At 34.7% G+C, this 22,354-nt stretch overlaps 1 protein-coding gene across 3 annotated transcripts in view; it reads right to left on the bottom strand.

Moving 5' to 3' along the window:
* PPM1A (protein phosphatase, Mg2+/Mn2+ dependent 1A) overlaps positions 1–22,354 on the bottom strand; it is a 49,046-nt gene that overhangs the window by 9,610 nt on the left and 17,082 nt on the right. For 2 of the 3 annotated variants that reach the window (XM_030811604.1, XM_030811595.1), the window contains 2 exons: positions 5,575–6,428; positions 3,700–3,817 (listed from right to left, as the gene is read on the bottom strand). In XM_030811604.1, the coding sequence (XP_030667464.1) occupies positions 3,700–3,817; positions 5,575–6,408 (952 nt within the window). In that variant the 5' untranslated portion in view covers positions 6,409–6,428. Of the gene's footprint in view, positions 1–3,676; positions 3,818–5,574; positions 6,429–22,354 lie in introns of those variants that run through there. The other variant, XM_030811612.1, reaches the window with a different exon arrangement.

Raw genomic sequence — 22,354 nt, 5'->3', positions numbered from 1 at the left:
TTTGCCCTATATAATACACTGCATGGAATTTTAAAAAATAAAAAATTTCAAGATTTGAAAATAACAACCCTTAATTATAGGGGAATTTATAGATTATATACTAACTCAATTATTTTTATGTATATATTTATATTTGCAAAATGATACTTAAATAGCATGCACAGATTATGTACTTGAACATCACTGTCTCAGTTTAATTCTTCTCTAAAGTACCTTTAAATATACTGTATAGATATATAATACCATTTCCTTCATTGATTACTTCAACAAAGCCTTGAATAGAAAAGGTCTAAATTTCCTTATAAAATGTTTAAAAAGAGAACCATTTGATAAACCATACAACTGCATTCAAAATAATTTTAAAATATCCAGTTATTAAAAGGGCACAGCAATATGATCTGCAGTGTTGTCATGCAGATGCATACTATTATTCACATCACAGAATATAAAAAATTATGAACAAAGAACCTTACAAAGAACTCTAGAACTATTCCTCTAAGTATAAAAAGTCTTCACTTGCAGTTTTAGCACACATACTCCACAAGCAAATTCAAGTCAAAAGTATTTGTAAGTTACATGTTCAAGTTTTGTTCAGTTTTTGTTTTTCAATGTTTATAGTAAGAAATGGTATTTTATTTGTCATTAGTGGGGCAAGAAATCATCATTTTGCTTCTCAATTTGTAAATACCTTTGAAAATAACAATGCATATAAAGATTCATCCTTCGATCAGGCCTCACAATTTTTAAAGAAGACATGGCTACCCATAATATTTCTTTAAATGGTTCAAACTGTCCTTTTAGAATAAAGGCCAAATTTTTACCATCTATTATTTTTTGCCTTAAAAAAAAAACAGTCTTAAATCTGAACAAAAAGCAAGGATCTCAGATTTGGTTTGCCAAGTTCCTTTATTGTGTAATCTTTAACATCTAGTATATTTGTTCTACATGGTTCTAATGCTGGAAATCTGCTGTACAAAAATAAAGGGATTTGATGTTTACCTAAACTGCACAATTTCACAATCTAAAACTAATACACTTAACATACAGTCTCCGCTAAGCCAATACAATTATTTGGATAGATAACTAGATACAATAGAAATAAACACTGATGATAAATTGAATCAATAATGGTTTCAGGTCTAAAAAACATTACCTTGAATCATCTATATTTGATGTATCTTACATCTCTTTTGTTAAAATATAAATTAGGATATTTTAACTGTGAAGAAAATTACAGGAAAACAAATTCTTGTAAAAAAAATAATGTAAAGCTTTAAAAACAGTTAATATCTCCTGTTCCACATGGGACAATGCATTTAAACTACCTGACCATTCATACTATACTAGCCTTGCTTCTGTCTGCTTTCAAAAAAGAAAAATAAATGTATTTTAAGAAATATTCCTTTAATTTCTGTTGACCTATACATTTTACTTAGAATTGTAAAAAGACTGAACGCTTTTTCTAAAGAATATTTATGTATAGAAGATCCATGTTTCACATACATATACACAAACACATTCTGCTCCTTTCCACTCCCCTCCACCAAGTTTCAGGGATTCTATCAGTCATCTCCAAATTAGCAACTTTAAAGCTAAGGTAGTCAGTGCAAAGATTTTGAAAATATATATACAAAGGTATAATTTTAAATTGGCTTAGAAGGACCACAAAATTAATAGTAGTATAAATTATGAGCTGAATCTTTTCACACCCCCAGAGAGTCAAGTATTTAGAAGGGAACAAATAAGAGAAAAGGAGAGCTGGAAGGCCTTTGTCCTTTTCTATGGTGTGGACAGAGAAGCCAAAAATGTTCCAAGCAAATAAAATGAGGTTTAGTAGGTCACAGCAATCTAGTGAAGGCATGTATTTAAAGAAAGAGAGAGAGAGAGAAAAGAAAAAGGCATTCGGGTGCCTGCTTTGGAAGCTGAAGGCAGGATTTTTCACTGAAGACACACAACAACTTTTACAATACAAACAGTTACATTCTATGTTTTAAAATAGCAGCAATTTTAATGTAATATTTATTCTCTAGTTGCAGTCTCATCAAATCTGAGTAAAAAATACCATATTTAATTTATGACAATCTCCAATTGAATGGTACAAGTATAGTAACACTTTAACATATCAAAAATATTGAGTATCAATGTAAACTGTCCAGGTGGCAACTCTTGCTTGATAGTAAGAAATAATAAAACTTATTATTGTAACAAAATTATGTAAAGTGAATATTTCATAATTCCATCTAAAACTTAAGAGTACACACTAAAAAGTAGCAATTCATTTCTAAAATTGGATCCCATTTCATAGTAAAAATATTAAAATACTTATTACTTCTTTAAACCAATAAGAAAACATGTCTGCCCAAGTTAAAGTGCCAATACATTAAATATCAACTTATCCCTATACATATTATTCTTATGAATTTAAATTTTCCCACTAATCAGTAGTTTGAACCAATGATTGTAGCATTCTAAATATTTTAAAATTGTACTATACCTATAAATAACTTATATTAAATGATTAATTTAAAATATAAAAATTCCAAGGCGCTTAGTAACTGTAAGGAGACAAATTCGTTGAATAGTACGTCCAATGAACGCAATACTAAATAGTACAAACACATACTAGATGTGTGACTATCAAGTGGCGGACGGCAATAAAAACAAATAGTAGCTCTAGACAGTACTAAAGAACAAAACCAATCATGATTCTAGTATCAGACTGATTATGATTGGTATCAAACAGTAAAAACGGAAAAAACAAAATTAAAGTGAATAGTAATTTTAATAATGCAGGCACAGTGGGATGTAGGTGTGGTAGGTCAATGCTTGCATGCGATTAGAGGTCTTTAACGTGCAAATTAACGACATTAGGAGCCTAAAATGCATTTTAACGCTATTTTTAAAATTTTTTTCTTGTTTTTTTTCTACCTCAGCTCACCAGCATTTTCATGTTTTAACACTATTAAAGTCATGTCAAGTTTTTCTGCTTAGAGAAACTGCATAATATATACACTGTACTGCATATATGCAATAAACTGGAAGTCTCTGCAGAATTATGAGAAATATACTCCAGAAATGCCCAACTTATTTCTTAATCTTACTTGGCAGTTACTTTTCTGCCAGGTGGAGAAATATTATGTCTTTTATTGAGGTCTATCTTGTTTAGGTGAGAGTTTATGGCTTAGGTAAGAAGCTCTGAAACAGTTTAAAGCAAGTTTTTTAAAGCTGTGTATATAAAGTTGCTAATGATGAGGCTGTGATTTTCAAGTTATTGAAAAAAGGCCCTAGAGATTAAAAATTAATATACACAGCTTTTCATAGAAAGATGGTATTCAAATTATCACCATCACAATCTTTGTAATTAAATAGACCACAAATCAGATTTTCCCGGCATAAAATTACTCATGCCAGTGAATTCATTAAGAATTTTAGAGCACACAAACATTTTAGCCTTTTAAAACAAAAGTATCCTTAACAGAATGTAGGTTACTTTCCACACTAGTTGTTATTTCTAATATAACTGTGATAGGACAACTGCATACATCTTAACAGCTACTACAGAAATGTCCTGTTCCACTTTCGTACACTAGACACTAGATGTCAAAGACACATAAAAATCTAAAAGCTAAAATGTTAAAGTTTGATTGTGTTGAAGATTTTTCTTTAATAAAGCTACTTATTTTTTGTTAAATGATCCACCTTCTACTCTGCATTCCAGGTACTTGTCCAACTCTGCCTCCTTCTTCACTGCTTCTGGCGATACTTTGGGTGCATTTGGAAAACAGATCAAAATCACACTCATGTTGTCTCGACTTCCCTGGGAAGAAAAAAATTCGAGAATATTTTAGTTTTCTTTTTGCTCTTCAAAGCCTTGAGAACCTTTACAGCTGTGCCAATTACAGTTATACTTGTTCTAGTGAAAATGTTACTTTCAGGGAGAAAAAATACATATGTGCGCGCACGTGTGTGTGGGTGTGCAATGACTCCCCCTCCCCCGAACAGTAGAGAGAGAATCCAGTATAACCAATGCTCCAAAAGACAGGAGAGAAACATTATAGGTTAATCTCACTGTAATAATCATTTTTTATAATTCTATAAAACAATAATATTTCTAAACATTTACTGGTGACTTAATTTGAAGTGATACCTAACACAAATATACATGTGTACACACATTCATTCCATACAACATGATAGAAAATTTTAGTGGCATTGTTTACAATAGGATTTGACCTGTAGTTATATGTACCTGATAAAATTACATTTAAAATAAATTATAAATTGTGGGGCTAATACATTTGCTTCATAAGTAGAAATATGACATAAGAGGTAAAACTACATAAGGTTTATAAACCAGCTTTTAACTTGTATAATTTAAAAAACTGACAACTTTTAGGAACTACATTCATTTTTAAAGACATCTAAGTATTCAAATGCTATAATTAAATATTTGAGTATCAAATATATACCCTCAGAAGAATTTTAAAAAGTCAACATTTGTTTAAAAAAAATCAAAGAATAAGTTAATAAGCATTATTGACAAAACAGAACACAGTGTGGCAGAAAGAACACTGAACCCAAGTCAAGGGCCTTGATTTTCTAATCTTAATGCAGTTAGCAATGTATAAAAACCCTGTACAAGTCATTTATAATATCTGTAGGAAAGGGTGTAGCATGTATTATATGCTAAACTAGGCATTATATATATATATATATATATACACACACACATATGCTCATTAATTCCTCAACAGTCCTATAAGATACTATTATCTCCATTTTAAAGCTGAGAGAGGTTGAACAATTCGTTCAGGAATGTAGAGTACAAAAGTAATAGAGGTAAGCCTTGGTATCAAGTCTGTCTGACTCTTAAGTTTGTAGAAACTTCTCTGGCTTCAGCTTCCTCATCTGTAAAATAAAGGGGCTGAGCTAGCTCACCTATGTATATAATCCCATTTGATCCTCCTGACAACCCCATGAGACAAGATAATAATGTCTTACCCTTCTTATGATGAAAAAAACTGATTAGAGTTTAAATAGCTTACCTAAAACCATACACGGTCTCATAGCAAGTTCTTCTGACTCCATGTACAAGGCTATTTCTATTACATCACGTCTAATGATCACTACATTCCTCTTTTAAGTGCTACAGACCCATTAAACCTTAGTTTCAAAGGATTAGGATATCACAAATGTACTGAGATATCACATGGTCAAATATTAAAACTCTAAAATGCTTTTCATTTATAGACACTGAGGCCTAACCCTCCCCACCCTCTTTCTTTCAAAACATGCACTCTGATAAAATCTTTTTACCTTTGATAATCTTCCACATTATTACAAAGCTCAAGTAGTAAGATTAACATTCAGCTTGTAACTCTTGCAGAGATGGTAATTGGGTAATTTATTTCTACACAGTGTTCCTATGATATATTTTCATAATTGGTGAACAGTATCCTACAATCGTGCCAAAAACTTAGTTTTCAGAATTATAGATTCTAAGATGATTAAATACTAGAGTAGTGATTAATATGGCATAAAATCATTTTATGTTTTTTAAAAAAGTCTAGCTACCTTATACAAACAGGTGTCGACTACTTCATTGCAAACTTTCTCAAGGTCATCAGTGACTTCAAGTCTGGATCTTACAAAATCACAGAGCTCTTCATTTCCCATAACATCCCAGATACCATCACATGCAAGGATAATGAACTGATCGTCTTCTTCAGATCTTTCAATATCATGGACTTCAGGCTCTGGTGAGACCAGCTGCTCAGTAGGACCTTTTCCATGGACACATTTGTAATCAAAATCCCCAAGGGCCCTCGATACAGCCAGAGAGCCATTCACACGCTGAATCATTACAGAGCCACCTGCATTCTGAATTCGTTCTTTCTCCAGCGGATTACTTGGTTTGTGATCTTGTGTGAAGAAATGAACTTTCCTGTTCCTACAAAGTAAACCTCTTGAGTCTCCACAGTTAATGAAATAAGTATGTTGGGGAGAAATTAAGACACCTACAGCTGTTGACCCACTTCTATCTGCACCATGTTTCTTCTCTGACATAACTCTCATGTGTTCATCAATCTCCAGAAAACCTGTTCTGATTCCATTCTTTACATTTTCCACAGAAGGTGCTCCTGCAGACCCTTTAAAATCCTGGTTATTGGTGATGTGATCTAACAAATGCTCACAGCAGTATTTGGCAACCTGAGAACCAGCATGCCCATCATACACAGCAAAGAATGACCACGATTCAAGTCCACTTGGCAAACCGATCACAGCCGTATGTGCATCCTCCATTTCAACACGCCAACCTTGCATGCTGCTTAGCCCATATCGCAACCCATTACCCTGCCCCTGGGCATTATGCTTTTCCATCTTTGGCTTGTCTAAAAATGCTCCCATTATGTCTTGATCCTCTAGGTCTGCAAAGGAAGAGAAACAGGAAAGTCAATAACTGTCTTATAAACAAAATATGTACCAAACAATCTTTTTAATAAGGGAAAGAGATATGCGGGAATTCACAACTCTTGTGATAAGCAGACATTCATTGTGTTGCTGACTTGGAATCTGGAGATTAACAAGGAGGAACTCGGGGAAAGCCTGATGAAGCACAGATCACAATAGACAAAAAGGCAGAAAAAAACTAAAGCACTGGAATAAAGGGGAGAAGGCAGAAAGGAGACCTGGCAGCGGCCATCAACTTAAAAGAACCAGGCTAAGTGTTTAATGATACAATGAACATGTGTAAGCTCAGGACTAAGTTGTATGTATATCAATCAAGAAAAGCCAAATGAATTCATGACATACCCAAAAAATCTACTAATTCAAATATCTTATCTTGGTTGAACATTCAGGAATTTTCAAGCTTGATTCCAAACTCCCTAGTTTTATTCCCACTGCATGAACTATGAAAAGCTAAAAAATAATCTACTCACAATGCTCCAAATTTGCATGCTCCTTCAAGCCTTTGCTCCTGTCAGTTTCCTTAACTGGAAACTCTTGCCTCATCCTTTCTATTTATAGAAAAAAGCTTACCTATCCTTTTAAGTCTAGCTTACATTCTACCTTTTCCATGAGGTTTTTCAATTTTTGATAAAGTCAGTAAGTTATTAAATTACTGTAAACGCTCTAGCCTCAAATTTCAAGTTGCAAGCAATTATATATACACATAACAGTGTACTATATACATATATAACAAAATTACTACTAGTAATCTATTAATCAAATAGTAATAAATGTACCATTATTATTATATTCTATAACCATTAGGTATATAAAGAAGATCGAAGGGTGTAGTGACAGCCCTGCTGACAAGCCTGAAGGCTCAGCTAATCTAATCCTTTCCCAATACTCAGAAGTTAACACCGGCTGGTCTAGAATGGGCCCACACAAGGCAAAGAGACAGCTGGTCAGAATTTACCTTGGCCCTTACTTGAACAATAGCTTAGAAATGTAGAGACCTGGGTTCAGGTAATCAAGTAAGTCACAACTGACTAAAGGCAATCCAAAAGAAGGACAGCATGATGAACAGAGATTTAATGGAGGTCAAGAGGAGTTAGGCAGTAGGGAATAATGGTGGAGAAAAGTATCTAGGTAAATCACTATGCAGCTTTGAAACTAGGGTATTGATGATGCTAATGATACTCAGCTCAGAGAGGAAACTGGGAGAAAAAGGACAAGAAGAAAATCCTCCTAGGAAAGAAAGAAAAACATTTGTTTTCCCCTTCATTTTCCTTATAGGTCCAAACTGACACGTAGGCAGAAAAGACTGGCTGATTGGCGTGATAAAACCATCTGCCTACTCCTCTGCCTCCTAGTACAGTTCAACTAATGAAAGGTAAGTAATGAAAACTAGCTATCATTCATCCCTTATGGCGATATTTATCAGATTATTTTTCTGACATCAAGTTAATACACATTGCGAAGATGAGTATTTTGATTGGATAAAGGATAATGTAATAATGACACCTTATTAGCAGGCAATGTTTAAGAAGTATTCTAAGTCCCTCTGGTAAGTGTTTTACAAGCATTACTTCATTTAATCTCTTCAACAACTCTCTAAGGTAGATAATAATATTATCTCCAGTTTATAGATGAAGAACCTTAGCCAAGATTAAAGAACTCGGCCAAGATCACTCAACTAATAAGTTTAAAGGAATCAGGGCTCTGATTCAAGTCTGCGTGACTCTAAAGCATCATTAACCCCTAAGAAAATGGGTCTCTACCATGGCTGTGCAACAGAATTATCTGTGGACTTTTTGAAAAATAAATATTTCCAAATCAGAATTTCCAGGGTAGGGTTGGAACCTAGGTATCTATGATTTTTAAATTTTCATATGTGATTCTGAGGCACAGTAAGGTTGCAAACTGCTGGAAAAGATTAGATGGAATGCCTAAGGCAGAAGATGGGGGCACGTTAAGGGCCAACAAGAAATAATCAACCAAAATTGCAGTAATCAAGACCACTATCCTAGGTTACAAGACCACTATCCTAGACTAGAAACAACAAGGTGAAGTTTTACAGAGGAAAGACCCCACTATCTTGAGAAAAGGAAAGAAAAAGAGATGTGAGTGAAACTCAAAAAATTAAACACATTTAAGAGACAAACCAACAGAAGAGAATAGTAATGACAAACTTCCTTCCTCTAAGAATTCACCAATAGCATGAAGTACTAAAGAAAATAAATTATAAAATTAGACCAATGTGGGTTTAAATTCTGGCTCTACTACTTAGTATGACTACCGAACCTTTCTGAATCTCTTTCTCCATCTGTTCCTGTATAAGTATATAAGAAGGCAGCCGGGCGTGGTGGCTCATGCCTGTAATCCCAGCACTTTAGGAGGCTGAGGTGGGTGGATCACGAGGTCAGGAGTTCTAGGCCAGCCTGGCCAATATGGTGAAACCCCATCTCTACTAAAAATACAAAAATTAGCCAGGCATGGTGGTGCATGCCCGTAATCCCGGCTACTTGGGAGGCTGAGGCAGAAGAATGGCTTGAACCTGGAGGTAGAGGTTGCACTGAGCCAAGCTGAAATCACATCACTGCACTCCAGCCTGGGTGACAGAGCGAGACTCCATCCCCCCCAAAAAAAAGTATATAAGAAGGCACTAACCTTACAAGAGTCTTATGAAGATTAAATGAAATAATGTATACAGTGCACAAAGTATAGTGTCTAGCAAATTATAAATACCCAATATAATATAGATATTATTATATCATTATTACACCATTTTTTCTGCCAGAGGCGGCAGTCAATCACAATAATATTTCCTCCTTGCCACCAGCTCTGATTACCATTAAATTAAACTTCTACATGACATATTTTAAAAGACACTTTAAACACTTCATTAGTAAATAGGGGAAGGCACATTTAAAACAAATGCCATTTCTCGTCCATCTGGCAATATCAAGAGTTGGTCCGAATGTGGAGAAACAGGAACTCCCCTAGAGTGCCGATAGGAGTTTAAATTGGTTCAACCACTCTGAATTGCAACTGGCAACAGCTAGTTGAAGAAGCTGAAGATACACTTAAGCAACTACTCAGCAATTCCACTTCTAATTGTAGATCTCAAAACAACGTTTTAAAAATAATGAACACAGGTGATAAATCAGTTTAATCAGTATGGGTTACACACAACCCAATCAGCTGGGGTGTGTGTAAACTGCATTTGAAAAAGATAAAATAGGCCGAGCGCGGTGGCTCATGCCTGTAATCTCAGCACTTTGGGAGGCTGAGGTGGGTGGACTGAGGTCAGGAGTTCGAGACCAGCCTGGCCAACATGGTGAAACCCTGTCTCTACTGTACAAAAAATTAGCTGGGTGTGGTGGCTGGCGCCTGTAATCCCAACTACTCAGGAGGCTGAGGCAGGAGAATTGTTTGAACCTGGGAGGTGGAGGTTGCAGTGAGCCAAGATCATGCCATTGCACTCCAGCCTGGGCAGCAAGAGCGAAACAACGTCTCAAGAAAACAAAACAAAACAAAATAGAGTACATCCCAGGTGATAAAAGTAAGTAAATACTGTTTAAGTATTTGTCCCAAGTGTATATTTGTATTTATTAAGCTGAGGTGTACATAATTCTTACTGTGGTCACAACAAAAAGTTTGAAACATGCTGTCTTGAAGAAACTCTCCCATCCATCCACCCAAAGTGACACGTTCAATGATCTTTTTGGAGAATCATAATAGTCAATGTTGGAAATAACCTAACTGCTCATTAGAGGGTAGGATGGATAAATAACAGAATACAATTTATCAAAAACAGATCTAATTACATAAACAGATATTCCTAAAAAACAAAAGAAGACAATATGCTGAACAAGGCAGCAAAACAATTCTATACACATATTTGATGAAAGTATAAAAACAAGGATAGGCAGAATACAGACAAACTTCAGAATAGTGGCTGTAAGCTCCATGAGAGCAGGGACTTTTTGTTTTATTCACTGGTGTCTTCCCAGCACTTGGAGCACAGCCTAACACACAGAAGTTGTTCAATCTTTGTTGAATGACTAGTTTCTCTCTGGGAAGACAAAGAAAAGAGAATGGCTTCAGGAAAGGGTCTAACAATGGGATACAACTGTATCTGCAGGTGGTGTTTCCTGGACTTTGAAGCAGTAACAGGGAATTTAGGAACATAATCTCTGCTTTAGTTTTTCTAAATTATCTCGGCTTTTAGCTTTCCTTTGGTTCATCTAAGGTAAGCTGAATTCCTTCAAAAGTTACCTGTACTAAGAAGTCAAAAAAAAAGAAACTGGGAGCCAAAGAAAAGCAAACCATGAAATCTTTTAAAAGCACATAGGATTATCTTAAAACTTAACTAAGATTCACTTCTATATTAGACAGATTAGGAGCCTGGCTTTCCTCCTTATTCTTTCTTATAGCCTATATTTTTATCTCTGAACAATTACATGAGATAACAGGTGGTCACAGGCTTAATAATAACATCTAACATTTATGGAGAGATTACTACTAGCCAAGCACTGTTCTAAAGTTTTGTATATGTATTAACTTCTTTAATCTTCACACCAATCCTAAAAGATAGGTACACTGTTTTACTCATGAAGAAACTGAGCCACAGTGAGGTTAAGTCATCTGCTGAAGGTCAACAGCAAGTTGCCTTATCTCTGTATCTCAATTTCCTTAACTAGGATGAGGGAGCGAGGCTGAGGAGGGAGGTATTATGCTTAAGACACTTGACACCTACTAATAAAGCATTCCTCAACTTCCTCATCTGTACAGTGGGCATATTAATATTTTCCTCTGAATGCTGCTGCAAGGTTTAAATGAGGCAATGCCTTGCAAGGCACCCATACAGAGCCTGGCAAAAATGAGGCAGTCAGCAAACAGACACTGTTTAATTACTAATTCCTACATACACAGCCACGTCTAGATTCCAACCTCAACTAGCAGGGACCTCACTCTCACTTTTATAAAGAAGTACAGTAGTTATTTTCCAGATACACACATGAAACTACCAAATAATTCTTTGAAGACAGAATATACTTCTAAAAACAAACCCCAGACTTTAAAAAATATATACAGTATATTATTGCAGTATATATATTAGTATATAAAAATGTAACAAACCAAGTAACCATCTGACAAAATTTTAGGTTCAGCTCCATAGCAACTGTAAAAATATAGCCAAGGGTAAATTAATAGTTTTGTGGCCGGACTTTAACATACTGAAAATAGGCAGTATAAAAATCTTACCTCCTTGGGTTCTGAGTAATTTGTAGAGTCCTGGTGAAGCAGCCAACTATAAGCTACATGGATACAAGAGCTGATTATATAAATATAATACCAAAAAGTACTTACTTGCAAATACTATGTTTACACAGTCATCTTCCATAAGTGGACTAATAAAGAGTATTTTATTTAGTCCAATAATTAAATTGGCATATATCCATAAGTAGTAAATCCCAAGGGGATTCAATTTTGTCCATGAAAGTTTTTAGTTAGTTTCTGAGAGAAATTTTAGTTCTCATCTAGTCATAAATCTATTCTTGAGTACAAGCTGAGTCTCATCACAGCACTAGTATTATCAGTTGATCTAAACTTTTCAAAACAAAGTACTATGACAAAAAACAAGATTGAATTAACATTTGATATAATCAGAAAATTTCATGAACATTTTGTACCTTTTAAAAACCAAACTAATCCCTAAATTGAAAAATTCTAAGGCTGGGCCAAGAAGTCATTAATTAATGTTCAGTCGTTCCCTTTTATTAAGCAAAGCTGAACTCATAGTAGAGTCTTGAACCTGGTCATTTGGTTTAATCCACTCAGAATTATAGTGAATAATAATAATTTGTAAAATGCTGTATATATTTTATTGTTAAAATCCCTAAGCAACATGTTAGCCCCAAAGTAACAAGAGTTATTCAACTGACAATTTTAGCAGAATCCTTAAAAAGTTGAGTAATAAAACCCTACATTATATTTTTCTGTTTACCTAGGGACGCATAACCTAATAGAGAACTCCCCCAGGCTCTATAAACAAAGGACATAGATACATACAATGTGGAGAAAATTATATTCTCTTAGCAAATACCAGAGTTATTCTTACTCACATAACAAAAGAATACCGCTAAACAGGCATTCCAAGAAGGGTGGACACTGGTAACTAGAGGATCTTTGATGACCACTGAGATAATAAGTTTGGTTTTAAACATTTGGGAGAAAAATCTAGAGTAGACTTGCATTAGAGATGAGAAATCTAAAGGCTGAAGGGAAATCCAAAGAGAAAAAAATATATAGTGAGAGACTACAAGTTCCTTGGGGAAGGTGGGGAAAAGGAACGTTAACAAACAGCACAGGTCACAGTGGATAATATGGCAATATTCAAATTATTTGCAGTGGGATGTAGAGCGTAAACTCCCTACTGCTACCAAATCTTTATATTCTCCATTGCTCACTAATGCTTACATATGTATGGACTTTGTCCTCAAAGATAAGGACAAATGGTCAGCTGACTTCTGGAATGCACATTTATGGAACAATAGAGTATTAAGCAATATACTGCATACCTGGGGTTCAAAGAAGAAATGCTAACCCTTGCAGCTACATCTCTATAAAGGATAATTTAGGCTATACAAACTACACTTAATTTCCCAAGCTATGTGAAATAGTAATAAATTCTAGTTTGTAATCCAAGGCAGCCATCTCAAAGTCATCTATGGTAATGAGAAATAAGCACATTAACAAAACTGTAGCAAATCTGTTAAAAAAAAAAAAAAAAAAAAAAAAAGGCTAATCTTTGGAAATTTTTCTCCGATTTGGAACTGAAATTTCCCACTGATTGTTGCCTTAAAAATGATTAGAGCCACACATGGTGGCACATGCCTGTAGTCTCAGTGCTTTGGGAGACTGAGGTGGGAGGACCACTTGAGGGCAGTTCAAGACCAGCCTGGGCAACACAGCGTGACCCTGTAAAAATGATTAGCGGGGCACAGTGGTGCACGCCTGTACTCCTAGCTACTCAGGAGGCTGAGGAAGGAGGACTGCTTGGGCCCACGAATTTGAAGCTACAGTGACCTATAATGGTGCCACTGCACTCCAGCCTGGGCAATAGAGTAAGACTGTCTCTAAAAAAAATAAAAATAATAAAACATTACTCATATTTATAGTTACAAATTTGATTTTGATAACTTGCATAATGAATCAGAGCCAAAATGTAGATATGATTTGTGTAAACCTATTTTACAAATGAGAAGGTGCAGAGAAATAGAATAATTTGCCCAAGGTTACAAAGCTGGTTCAGCAGTAAAGCTAAGAATAAGACTTAGGTTTCTGGACTTATACTCCAATTCTCCTACATGTGCTATCCTGTATACTTGCAAATGAGGTAATGAAAATCTAAATGTGTAGGCTTTTTAAAGACAACATACAAGATAAAGAAGACTGTCACAGAACAAAACTAAAACTTCCCTCAGCGCCATATCTTCTTCTGCCTACAAGTCTATATATTTTCTTTTCTAAATCTCTAAAACTGCCAAAGATAAATGACCTTAAAAAAAAAAAAAAAAAAAAAGGAAGAAGAGAAAAGAAAGAAATCTAAAATTTTTCTTTTTTGTCTGGGACTGAAAGAAAACAACAACGAACTAATTATAATTTCTAGCAAAGCCAATTTCAGATACTTAAGCTAAATAAAGTGTAAAAATGAACAGAGAAAAATAAGATGACTTTTTTTTTTAATTCAGAAAAAGAGGGAGACTCAGTATTCATTAGCTCAAAATTAGAAACTAACCAAGACATAAAATGACATTGAATGAATAAAACAATTGCAAACTGTCAATTAAAAAAGAGGTACTCTGAAAATAGTTTCATGGAAATGAAAAGCAATTTACTGAACTGAAAATTGCAATAGAGACAATGAATGGCAGATTGGATACTACAGAAAAAAAAAGATCAATAAATGAGTGAATAATTTCAATGAATTCTTTCATAACCCTTTCCTCCTACTTTTCTGCTGTAACAGGACTCTGTCCTCTCACTGATGATAAATCCTCTACTAGACTAGCTTTGGTGCCCATGTTTCAAAGGAGTCTTAAATGACTTATGGTTTTTTCAAGAATCTTATACTATTTTCCTTTTTCTCCTTTTTATCAACATTTCTCAGTTGGAGTGTGACTTTTAAAGCCACAAGTGTCACCCATGTTACCCATTAAAAATAACTTTTCATGTGACTTACTCCCCTCAAGCTACCCACGTGCCTCTCTTCTCTTTACAGTTAAACTTCTTAAAAAAAATGTTGATGCTCCAAAAGGCTGTCTGGCCATTCTACCAAATCAAGTTCCTCCAAGTCACTTAATCTAAGGGAAATTTTTAGGCCTCCTCTAATTGGCTGCTCACAGAAGCATTCAACTATAACACTCCCTCCAGAAACACTCTTCCCATTGGCCTTTCAAGATGCTAAACACACTCCAGCTTTCTTCCCACCCCTAAGCATTTCCATCGTCTCCTTTGCAGGCTCATTTTCATCTCCCAAGCCATTAACATTGGCATTCCTCAAGGGTTACATGTAGGCCCTTTTCCCATTCTATGCTGCCTCCCTGAGCACTCTCACATATCTGCAGCTTTTACCAGTGAATGGCACCATCACCCACCAAGGTGAATACAAACCAAGAACATTCACTGGGTGCGGTGTTGCATACCTGTAGTCCCAAATACTTGGAGGCTGGGGCGGTAAGATTGCTTGAATCCAGGAGTTCCAGACCAGCCTAGGCAATATAGCAAGACCCCAACTCAGAAAAAGAAACAGAAACTAAGGATATCTTTGTTACCTCTCTCTACCTCATCTCCATCAGTCCATCATCAAATCCCACAGGTTATATGCTTCCTAAGCATTCTCAAATCTGTCTACTTTTTTCTACCAATGCCCTGGTCTCAAGCTACCATCATTCTCACTGCAGAATACTAGCTTCTTTAGTCTCTTCACATGGATCCTGGCATCCCTCTAATTCATTCTCCAAACTGCAGCCTAAGTAAATCTTTCAAAATACAAATTTCACCATATCACTTCTGTACTAAAAGTTTCTCAATGGCTTTCCATTGCTGGGGGTAGGAGGTGGATAAAGAACTGCTTAATATGGCTCACATGAAGGCCCTGGGTAGTCAAGCCCCTACGTACCTTCTCTAGCCTCATCTCACTTCATACTGTCCCTTCCCCTACATTCTCTACTCCAACCACAAGGGCTTTCTTACAGTACCTAGTACTCATCATACTTCCTTCCTCCAAATATATAAACAAATGCTATTTTCCCTACCTTAACAGCCATTCTCTCATGTCTTAGATAATTCCTACTCATTCCTGAGATCTCAACTCAAGCATCAATTCTTCAAAGCAGCCTCCTTTGAGTTCCCTAGGTCAACTCCCCTAGCACAGAGTATACAGTAGATCATTAATAAATATTTGCTGAATAAACTCAAAGTAAAATCAGATGCAAATAACTCATTAACAAGGAGAGTGCACCCAAAAAGTAAATATGCATATAAAAAACAAGACTTTTTGAAGGAGAAACAGAGAAGCACTCATCAAAGAAATGAAAAGAAAGTGTTCCTCAGTTGAAGCCTTTTCAAAATTAACAAGCTCACTGAATTAATTGCCAAAAACCCACTCCTAATTGTTCACAACTATAGAAATGCAAGGAAAAGAAAAAAAAATACTATAACGCAAGGTTCTAGACAAAAACATGAGCAATCACAAAAGGAAAGAGTATCAAATTGGTATTAGCCATCTCAACTGCAAAACTGAATCCAAAAGATATTAGAGAATAAAGCAAGTTCTAAGAGTAAAGGTTCATGAAACTAGAATAACGTATCACCAAACTGATAATGGGTATGAATATAAAGAGCATATAAGTGTACACTTTGTGTCCTCTGTGTCTTTTTTTTTTTTTTTTTTTTGAGACAGAGTCTCACTCTGTCGCCCAGGCTGGGGTGTGGCAGCATGATCTCGGCTCCTGGATTCAAGTGATTCTGTGCCTCAGCCTCCCAAGTTCCTGGGATTACAGACATGCGCCACCACGCCCAGTTAATTTTTTGTATTTTTAGTAGAGATGGGGATTCATCACATTGGCCACGCTGGTCTCAAACTCCTGACCTGAAGTGATCTCCCTGCCTTGGCCTCTCAAAGTGCTGAAATTACAGACATGAGCCACCACACCAGCCTCCTGTGTGTCTTAAAATGTCTTCCACCCTCATCCCCCCAACACTCCCCCTAGTGTACACACAATCCTGGATACAAAGTATACACTCATACCATCTTTATAAAAAACTTGTGAGAAAAAATTCCAGCCAATCAAGTATCTACTCATTATATTTCAAAACCAAGTTCATCTCTATATGACTTTTCATTAGTTTAACTCTAATAACATGATAAAAAAAGAAGTAACCTGAATTTGCAAAAATAACACATCTAGAAAAACAAAATCAGGAATATAAAGTAAAAAGAACGTAGACTTGCCTAATTATCCAATAATAGGGAGACACTTCATGTCATATGACACATCAACATCAAAGCACATATGAAACATCAAAAAAATGGAAATACCTGTCACCAAAAGATTAAAGTTAAAAGTTATAGGTCTATCCAATATGCAATGCTGGACAAGTCCTTTGGCTTAATGTCTAACTTTCCTCATCAATAAATAAGCAACCTTGATTATTTGTCAATTACCTTGTTCTGAGAAATGTATAAAATGTTACATGAAAAGACTAAAGTTCTAGGAATACCTAGGTAAACATCAATAGTAAAGTAATACTTTAAAATCATGTGGATAGAATACCCATTTAAAAAAAAAAACTCCTATTCTCAATATCAAGATGATAAGAGACACACAAAATTATTTTACTACAGCAAGACCAGCTCGTAAGAAATGAAAAGAAAAAAGCAGCTACAAACTAGGACTACAAGCTGATAACCTGATAACCTGAATTTGACCTTCCCGTATTTCCTCTCCCCAGAATAATATGCATTCTCGAGTCCCTAGCAATCCTTATTGATCACATCCAATTCAATTCATATACTTTTCCACCATGGCATCAGAGTTTGCATCATTCAGTAAAGAGGACAATATCTGTGATTCTAACAAACAGCACAATCTATGAGGCTTTACTCTAATCCAATTTTTGACTAATATGTCTGCCTCACTCTAAAGTAGCAAAACAAAATGATACCTAGTAGGCTGAATAATGACTCCCAAAGATAACAGTCCTAATCCTATAAATGTTACCTTATTTGGAAAAAAAGGTCTTTGCAGATGTGATTAAGAATCTTGAGATGGAGAGAGAATCCTGGATTATCCAGAGACCTCTAAATGAACTCACATGTCCTTCAGGGGAAGATCTGACACACACAGAGAAGGTGATGTGAAGACAGAGCAGACACAGATTTGAAGACACTGGTCTTAAAGATTGGAGTGATATGGCTACCAGGCAAGTGATGAGGCTGACAGCCACTGCAAGGTGAAAAAAAGCAAGAAACAGATTCCTCCTTAAAGCCTCGGGAGTGAGCACATTCTTGGTGACACCCTGATTTTGTCCCCGTGAAAATGATATTGAACTTGTGGCCTCCAGAACTGTGAAAATAAATCTGTATTGTTTTAAGCCACCAAGTTCATGATAATTTGTTGTAGCAGCCATGGAAATCAGCACAATGCCCAATAGTCAAGTTCTTCTGTTGGGAAAGAAAATCTGCCAAACTTGTAAAGACGAAAATGTGCAGTAATTTCAACAAGCATCAAGAGAAAAATCAAAAGAGACTAAGTCTCTTACCTGTAACAGGTTAGTAGGACCAAATCCCTATCATTTCTCTCAAAAATAATGAAATATGATAACTAAAATAATTTAATATAATTCAGCCTGTTAAATTCCAAGGGGGAAAGAGGTAATGGTATCCTAGTACAATGACAGAACAGGCAAGGAGTATCTAGTTATACTATTCTTGGGCAAACAACAGAGAAAACTGCCACCCTTTAAGTAAAAAAGCAGAAACAGAATTTATGGAACCCATACAAAAATTCCGAAATAAAAAAGTAATTAAAAAAGTACTCAAGAACATGATGTCACAGTCTAAAAGATTTACCTTAGAAAACTAGGTGACAACTTACATATAAGAAAATTTTTAAAAACCTAATTTGTGAAATAGGGATGAAAAGAAAACAGAATATAAAAAGTATCAACAGAGCTTTTAAAAACAGATATTTGAGAGAAAAAATATCATTGCAATATTTTAAATGTCATGAAAAGCAATGAGGAATGAAGACTACAGCAAACAATCTGCAAGGGGTAAAAACGAACAGGACAAAAATCATCCAGTATGCAAGTAAGCATAAAGAAACAAAAACAAGTAGACTGGAGAAAAGATACAAACAATGCATATCCAAAAGCTTAATTAGCACACTGTAAATAAGAAAACTAAATAATGGAGGAAAAATTATATTTCAAAGGCAGAAGAAATAAATCATAAACTAAGGACTGAACTTGGTGATTGAATGGCGTTTATCAAGCACTAGATACATTTAGTAGAAACTGACCAATACGGAAGCAAAATTTGAAGATTATAAATTTTAAGAATACAATTCAGACAAAATAAACATGCCATCGGCTGGGCACAATAGCTCACGCCTATAATCCCAGCACTTTGGGAGGCCGAGGCAGGAGGATCACCTGAGGTCAGGAGTTCGAGATCAGCCTGGCCAACATGACAAAACCCCATCTCTACTAAAAATATAAAAATTAGCCAGGCATGATAATGCACGCCTGTAATCCCAGCTACTCGGGAGGTTGAGGTAGGAGAATCGCTTGAACCCAGAAGGCAGAGGCTGCAGTGAGCCTAGATCGCACCATTGCACTCCAGCCTGGGTGACAGAGCAAAACTGTCTCAAATAAAAAAAATAAAATAAACATGCCAAAAAAGAAATCAGGCTGGCCCCAGACTTCTTTGCAACATCAGATGATAGGCAATGAAGTAATGCCTATAAACGTTGAGGATAAAGAGGTTTTATTCCAAGAATACTATGACCAGCAAAGTTGTCATTTATACGTAAAGGCAATAGGAAGACATGATCAAATATGCCAGCACTAAAGTAGTGTTACCCATGTTTCATTTCTGAAAAATAAACTATTTAAAGATAGATTCATGCAATCAAGAGACTAATCAAAACCAAGGAACTCAAAAATAAAGATGTCAGTATAAAAGTACTTTGTGGTGGTCAAAATACACTAGGCAAAAAAGATACCAAGAATTGCAGTTTCAATTTCAGACAAAGTAAATCACAAGGAATAAAGCAATAAACAGAATAAGAGCCATGTTTTAAATTGGTAAAAGATGTGGTCCAAAATTTCAAGACTATATATTCTGTTCAAACACACTTAAAACAGTAATTGAAAAATCAAATAATTATTGGATTATATGCTGGAAAGAAAAGCTTATGGATTTCTAACACACTCACCCATCCTACCCTACAGACCAAAAAAAAAAAAAAAAAGAAATAATGAAATGACACATCTGACTTAATACATTAATAGTAGATATTGATAATGTGTAAAGAAGAAAACCTCAAACGTGGAAATGGCTTAAAAAGTAAGCTCCTACACCAGTTTTTTGCATTGAGTTCATATATTTCTACAATTATAGAATATTTAGAAACAATAATGAGAAAAATCTCCTATCAAATTCTGAGATGTGACCAAACCTTATTAAGAAAACTCACCTTTAAGCCGGCAATAGTGTGTTGAAAATAGAAAAAAAAAAAAAAAAGAAAATTCACACTTAGTTAAAAAAAATCAGTATACTAAAGAAAATCAGTATACTAAATACTCAATCTAAAAAGAAAAATGAACCACACACATATACAAAATAAAATAAAAGCTGAAGGAATATATTATGTAAAATTACAGCACATGTTATATGTGAAAAACATAAAATAGCTAAGCCACTAAATAGTCTAACTAAAAAAATTATTTAAAATTAGAAGCCAAACAGGCTATACTCACCTCACAAATAGAATTTTATTGTTGTAAAATAAATCACTCTGTACAATTCTCTGTTAATAAATTTTAAAATATGGAGGAAAGTAACAGTTCTTGGAAAACAAATTATTTTTTTTTCAATTAGTGCTAGAGTGAAGACCAGAAACCTGGAACAATATGAGAAAATTATTAAAGAACTATCCCTCAAAAAACTCCAGAGCTCATGAAAAACAAAATGCAAAAGACTCAAGAACCACTCCAGGTTAAAGGAGACCAAGGAAATCACAACAAACTGTAATATGTGATTATGGACTGGCTTGGATGAAGGCAAAGGGTGAAGGAATGGGGAGGGGAAGATTGTTATAAAGGACATTACAGGGACAACTGATAAAATCTGACTATGGGTTGTATATTAGATAATAGTATTGTATGAATGTTAAATTTCCTAAATTTGATAATTGAACTATGTTTGTAAGAGAAAGTGATAGTCCTTGTTCTTAGGGGACACACATTTAAATATTTAAGAGTAAAGGTTCATGATGTCCGTACTGAGTCTTAAATGGTTCAGCAAAACTAAAAAATAACAAAATGTGTGTGTGCATGCCAAGAGAATATGAATACATATATGCACATACACAGGGAAAAAAGTTTGTAAAACTAATGTGGAAAAATGTTAATAATTGGCCATTTAAATATGGAAGTTCACTGTATTATTTTTGCAAATTTTAAATTTGGATTGTTCTCAAAATAAGCTATTAAAAATAAAAGTGCATCAGGCAAGACTATTTCAAAACAAGATCTTTCAAGCCCTAAGGAAACATGTAACTCTCAAATTACCTAAATTATCTAGAGATTACAGGGAAAAAAGTTCCAATTCTTTTTACAAACCTATCATAATCCTTCTACGAAATTTGACAAAGACAGCACTAAAAAAATAAAACTATAGTCCAAACCTACTTATTAATACAGATGCAAAAAAATCAGTAAAATATATATTACAAATCATCAAATAGGGTTCATTTTAGGAACGTAACAGCCAACATTAGGCAGCTGACTAATATAAGTCATCTTTTTAAAAGTTAAAAACAATCCATATGATCATCTCATCATATTCTAAAAGGGACTTGATAAAATGTATTCCTTAATATAATACTTACTTCAAGCCAAAGAGGAAATCTCAGTACTAGAACAATTCTCAGGAAAGAAAAAAGAACAAGGACACCAACTCTTATCCCTGTAACTCAGCAATGTCTAGAAATAATGGTTATTGAGATAAGCCAAGGCTAACAAAAAGAGGCATAAAATTATAAGGAGATCAAATTATTATTTGCAGTTAATGACTACATGATGGCAAACTCAAAACCTGAAATGATAGGGAAAAAATACTCATTAAGATTATTTGACTATAGAAAATCACATATGAAAACGATGAATAGTAATCACTTAGAAAGTTAAAACAGAAATAAAAGTATATCTAAATAAATAAGAAATAGAACGTTTTTAAGAAGAGGGCTTCAGAATAAAACACACTTCTTTTTCTTGGATAGGAAGATTCAAAATTGTGAAGATGGTTATCTTCCCTTTATTAATCTATAAATTCAATATAATCACAACTGGACCTTTTTGTTCCCAGACCTTGATTAAATCATTTCAAAATCAATTCCAACATACTCATTTCAGAAATGAAATGAATAAATGTGAATAGCCAAAACATTCTTAAAATCATGAGAATCTGCAATACCTGATATTTAAATTTTATTTCAAATTATAGTATTTAAGAGGCAATACTAATGCAGGAATAAATTTATCAGTGGAATAGAACTGAGAATCCAGAAAGCTCTCTGGGAACAGAGATTCAATAATGGGTGTC

Source organism: Nomascus leucogenys, chromosome 1a, assembly GCF_006542625.1.
Source record: "Nomascus leucogenys isolate Asia chromosome 1a, Asia_NLE_v1, whole genome shotgun sequence".
NCBI classification, from domain to species: Eukaryota; Metazoa; Chordata; class Mammalia; order Primates; family Hylobatidae; genus Nomascus; species Nomascus leucogenys.
The sequence above is the reverse complement of the archived record's forward strand: the minus strand, read 5'-3'. Positions and strand labels throughout refer to the sequence as shown.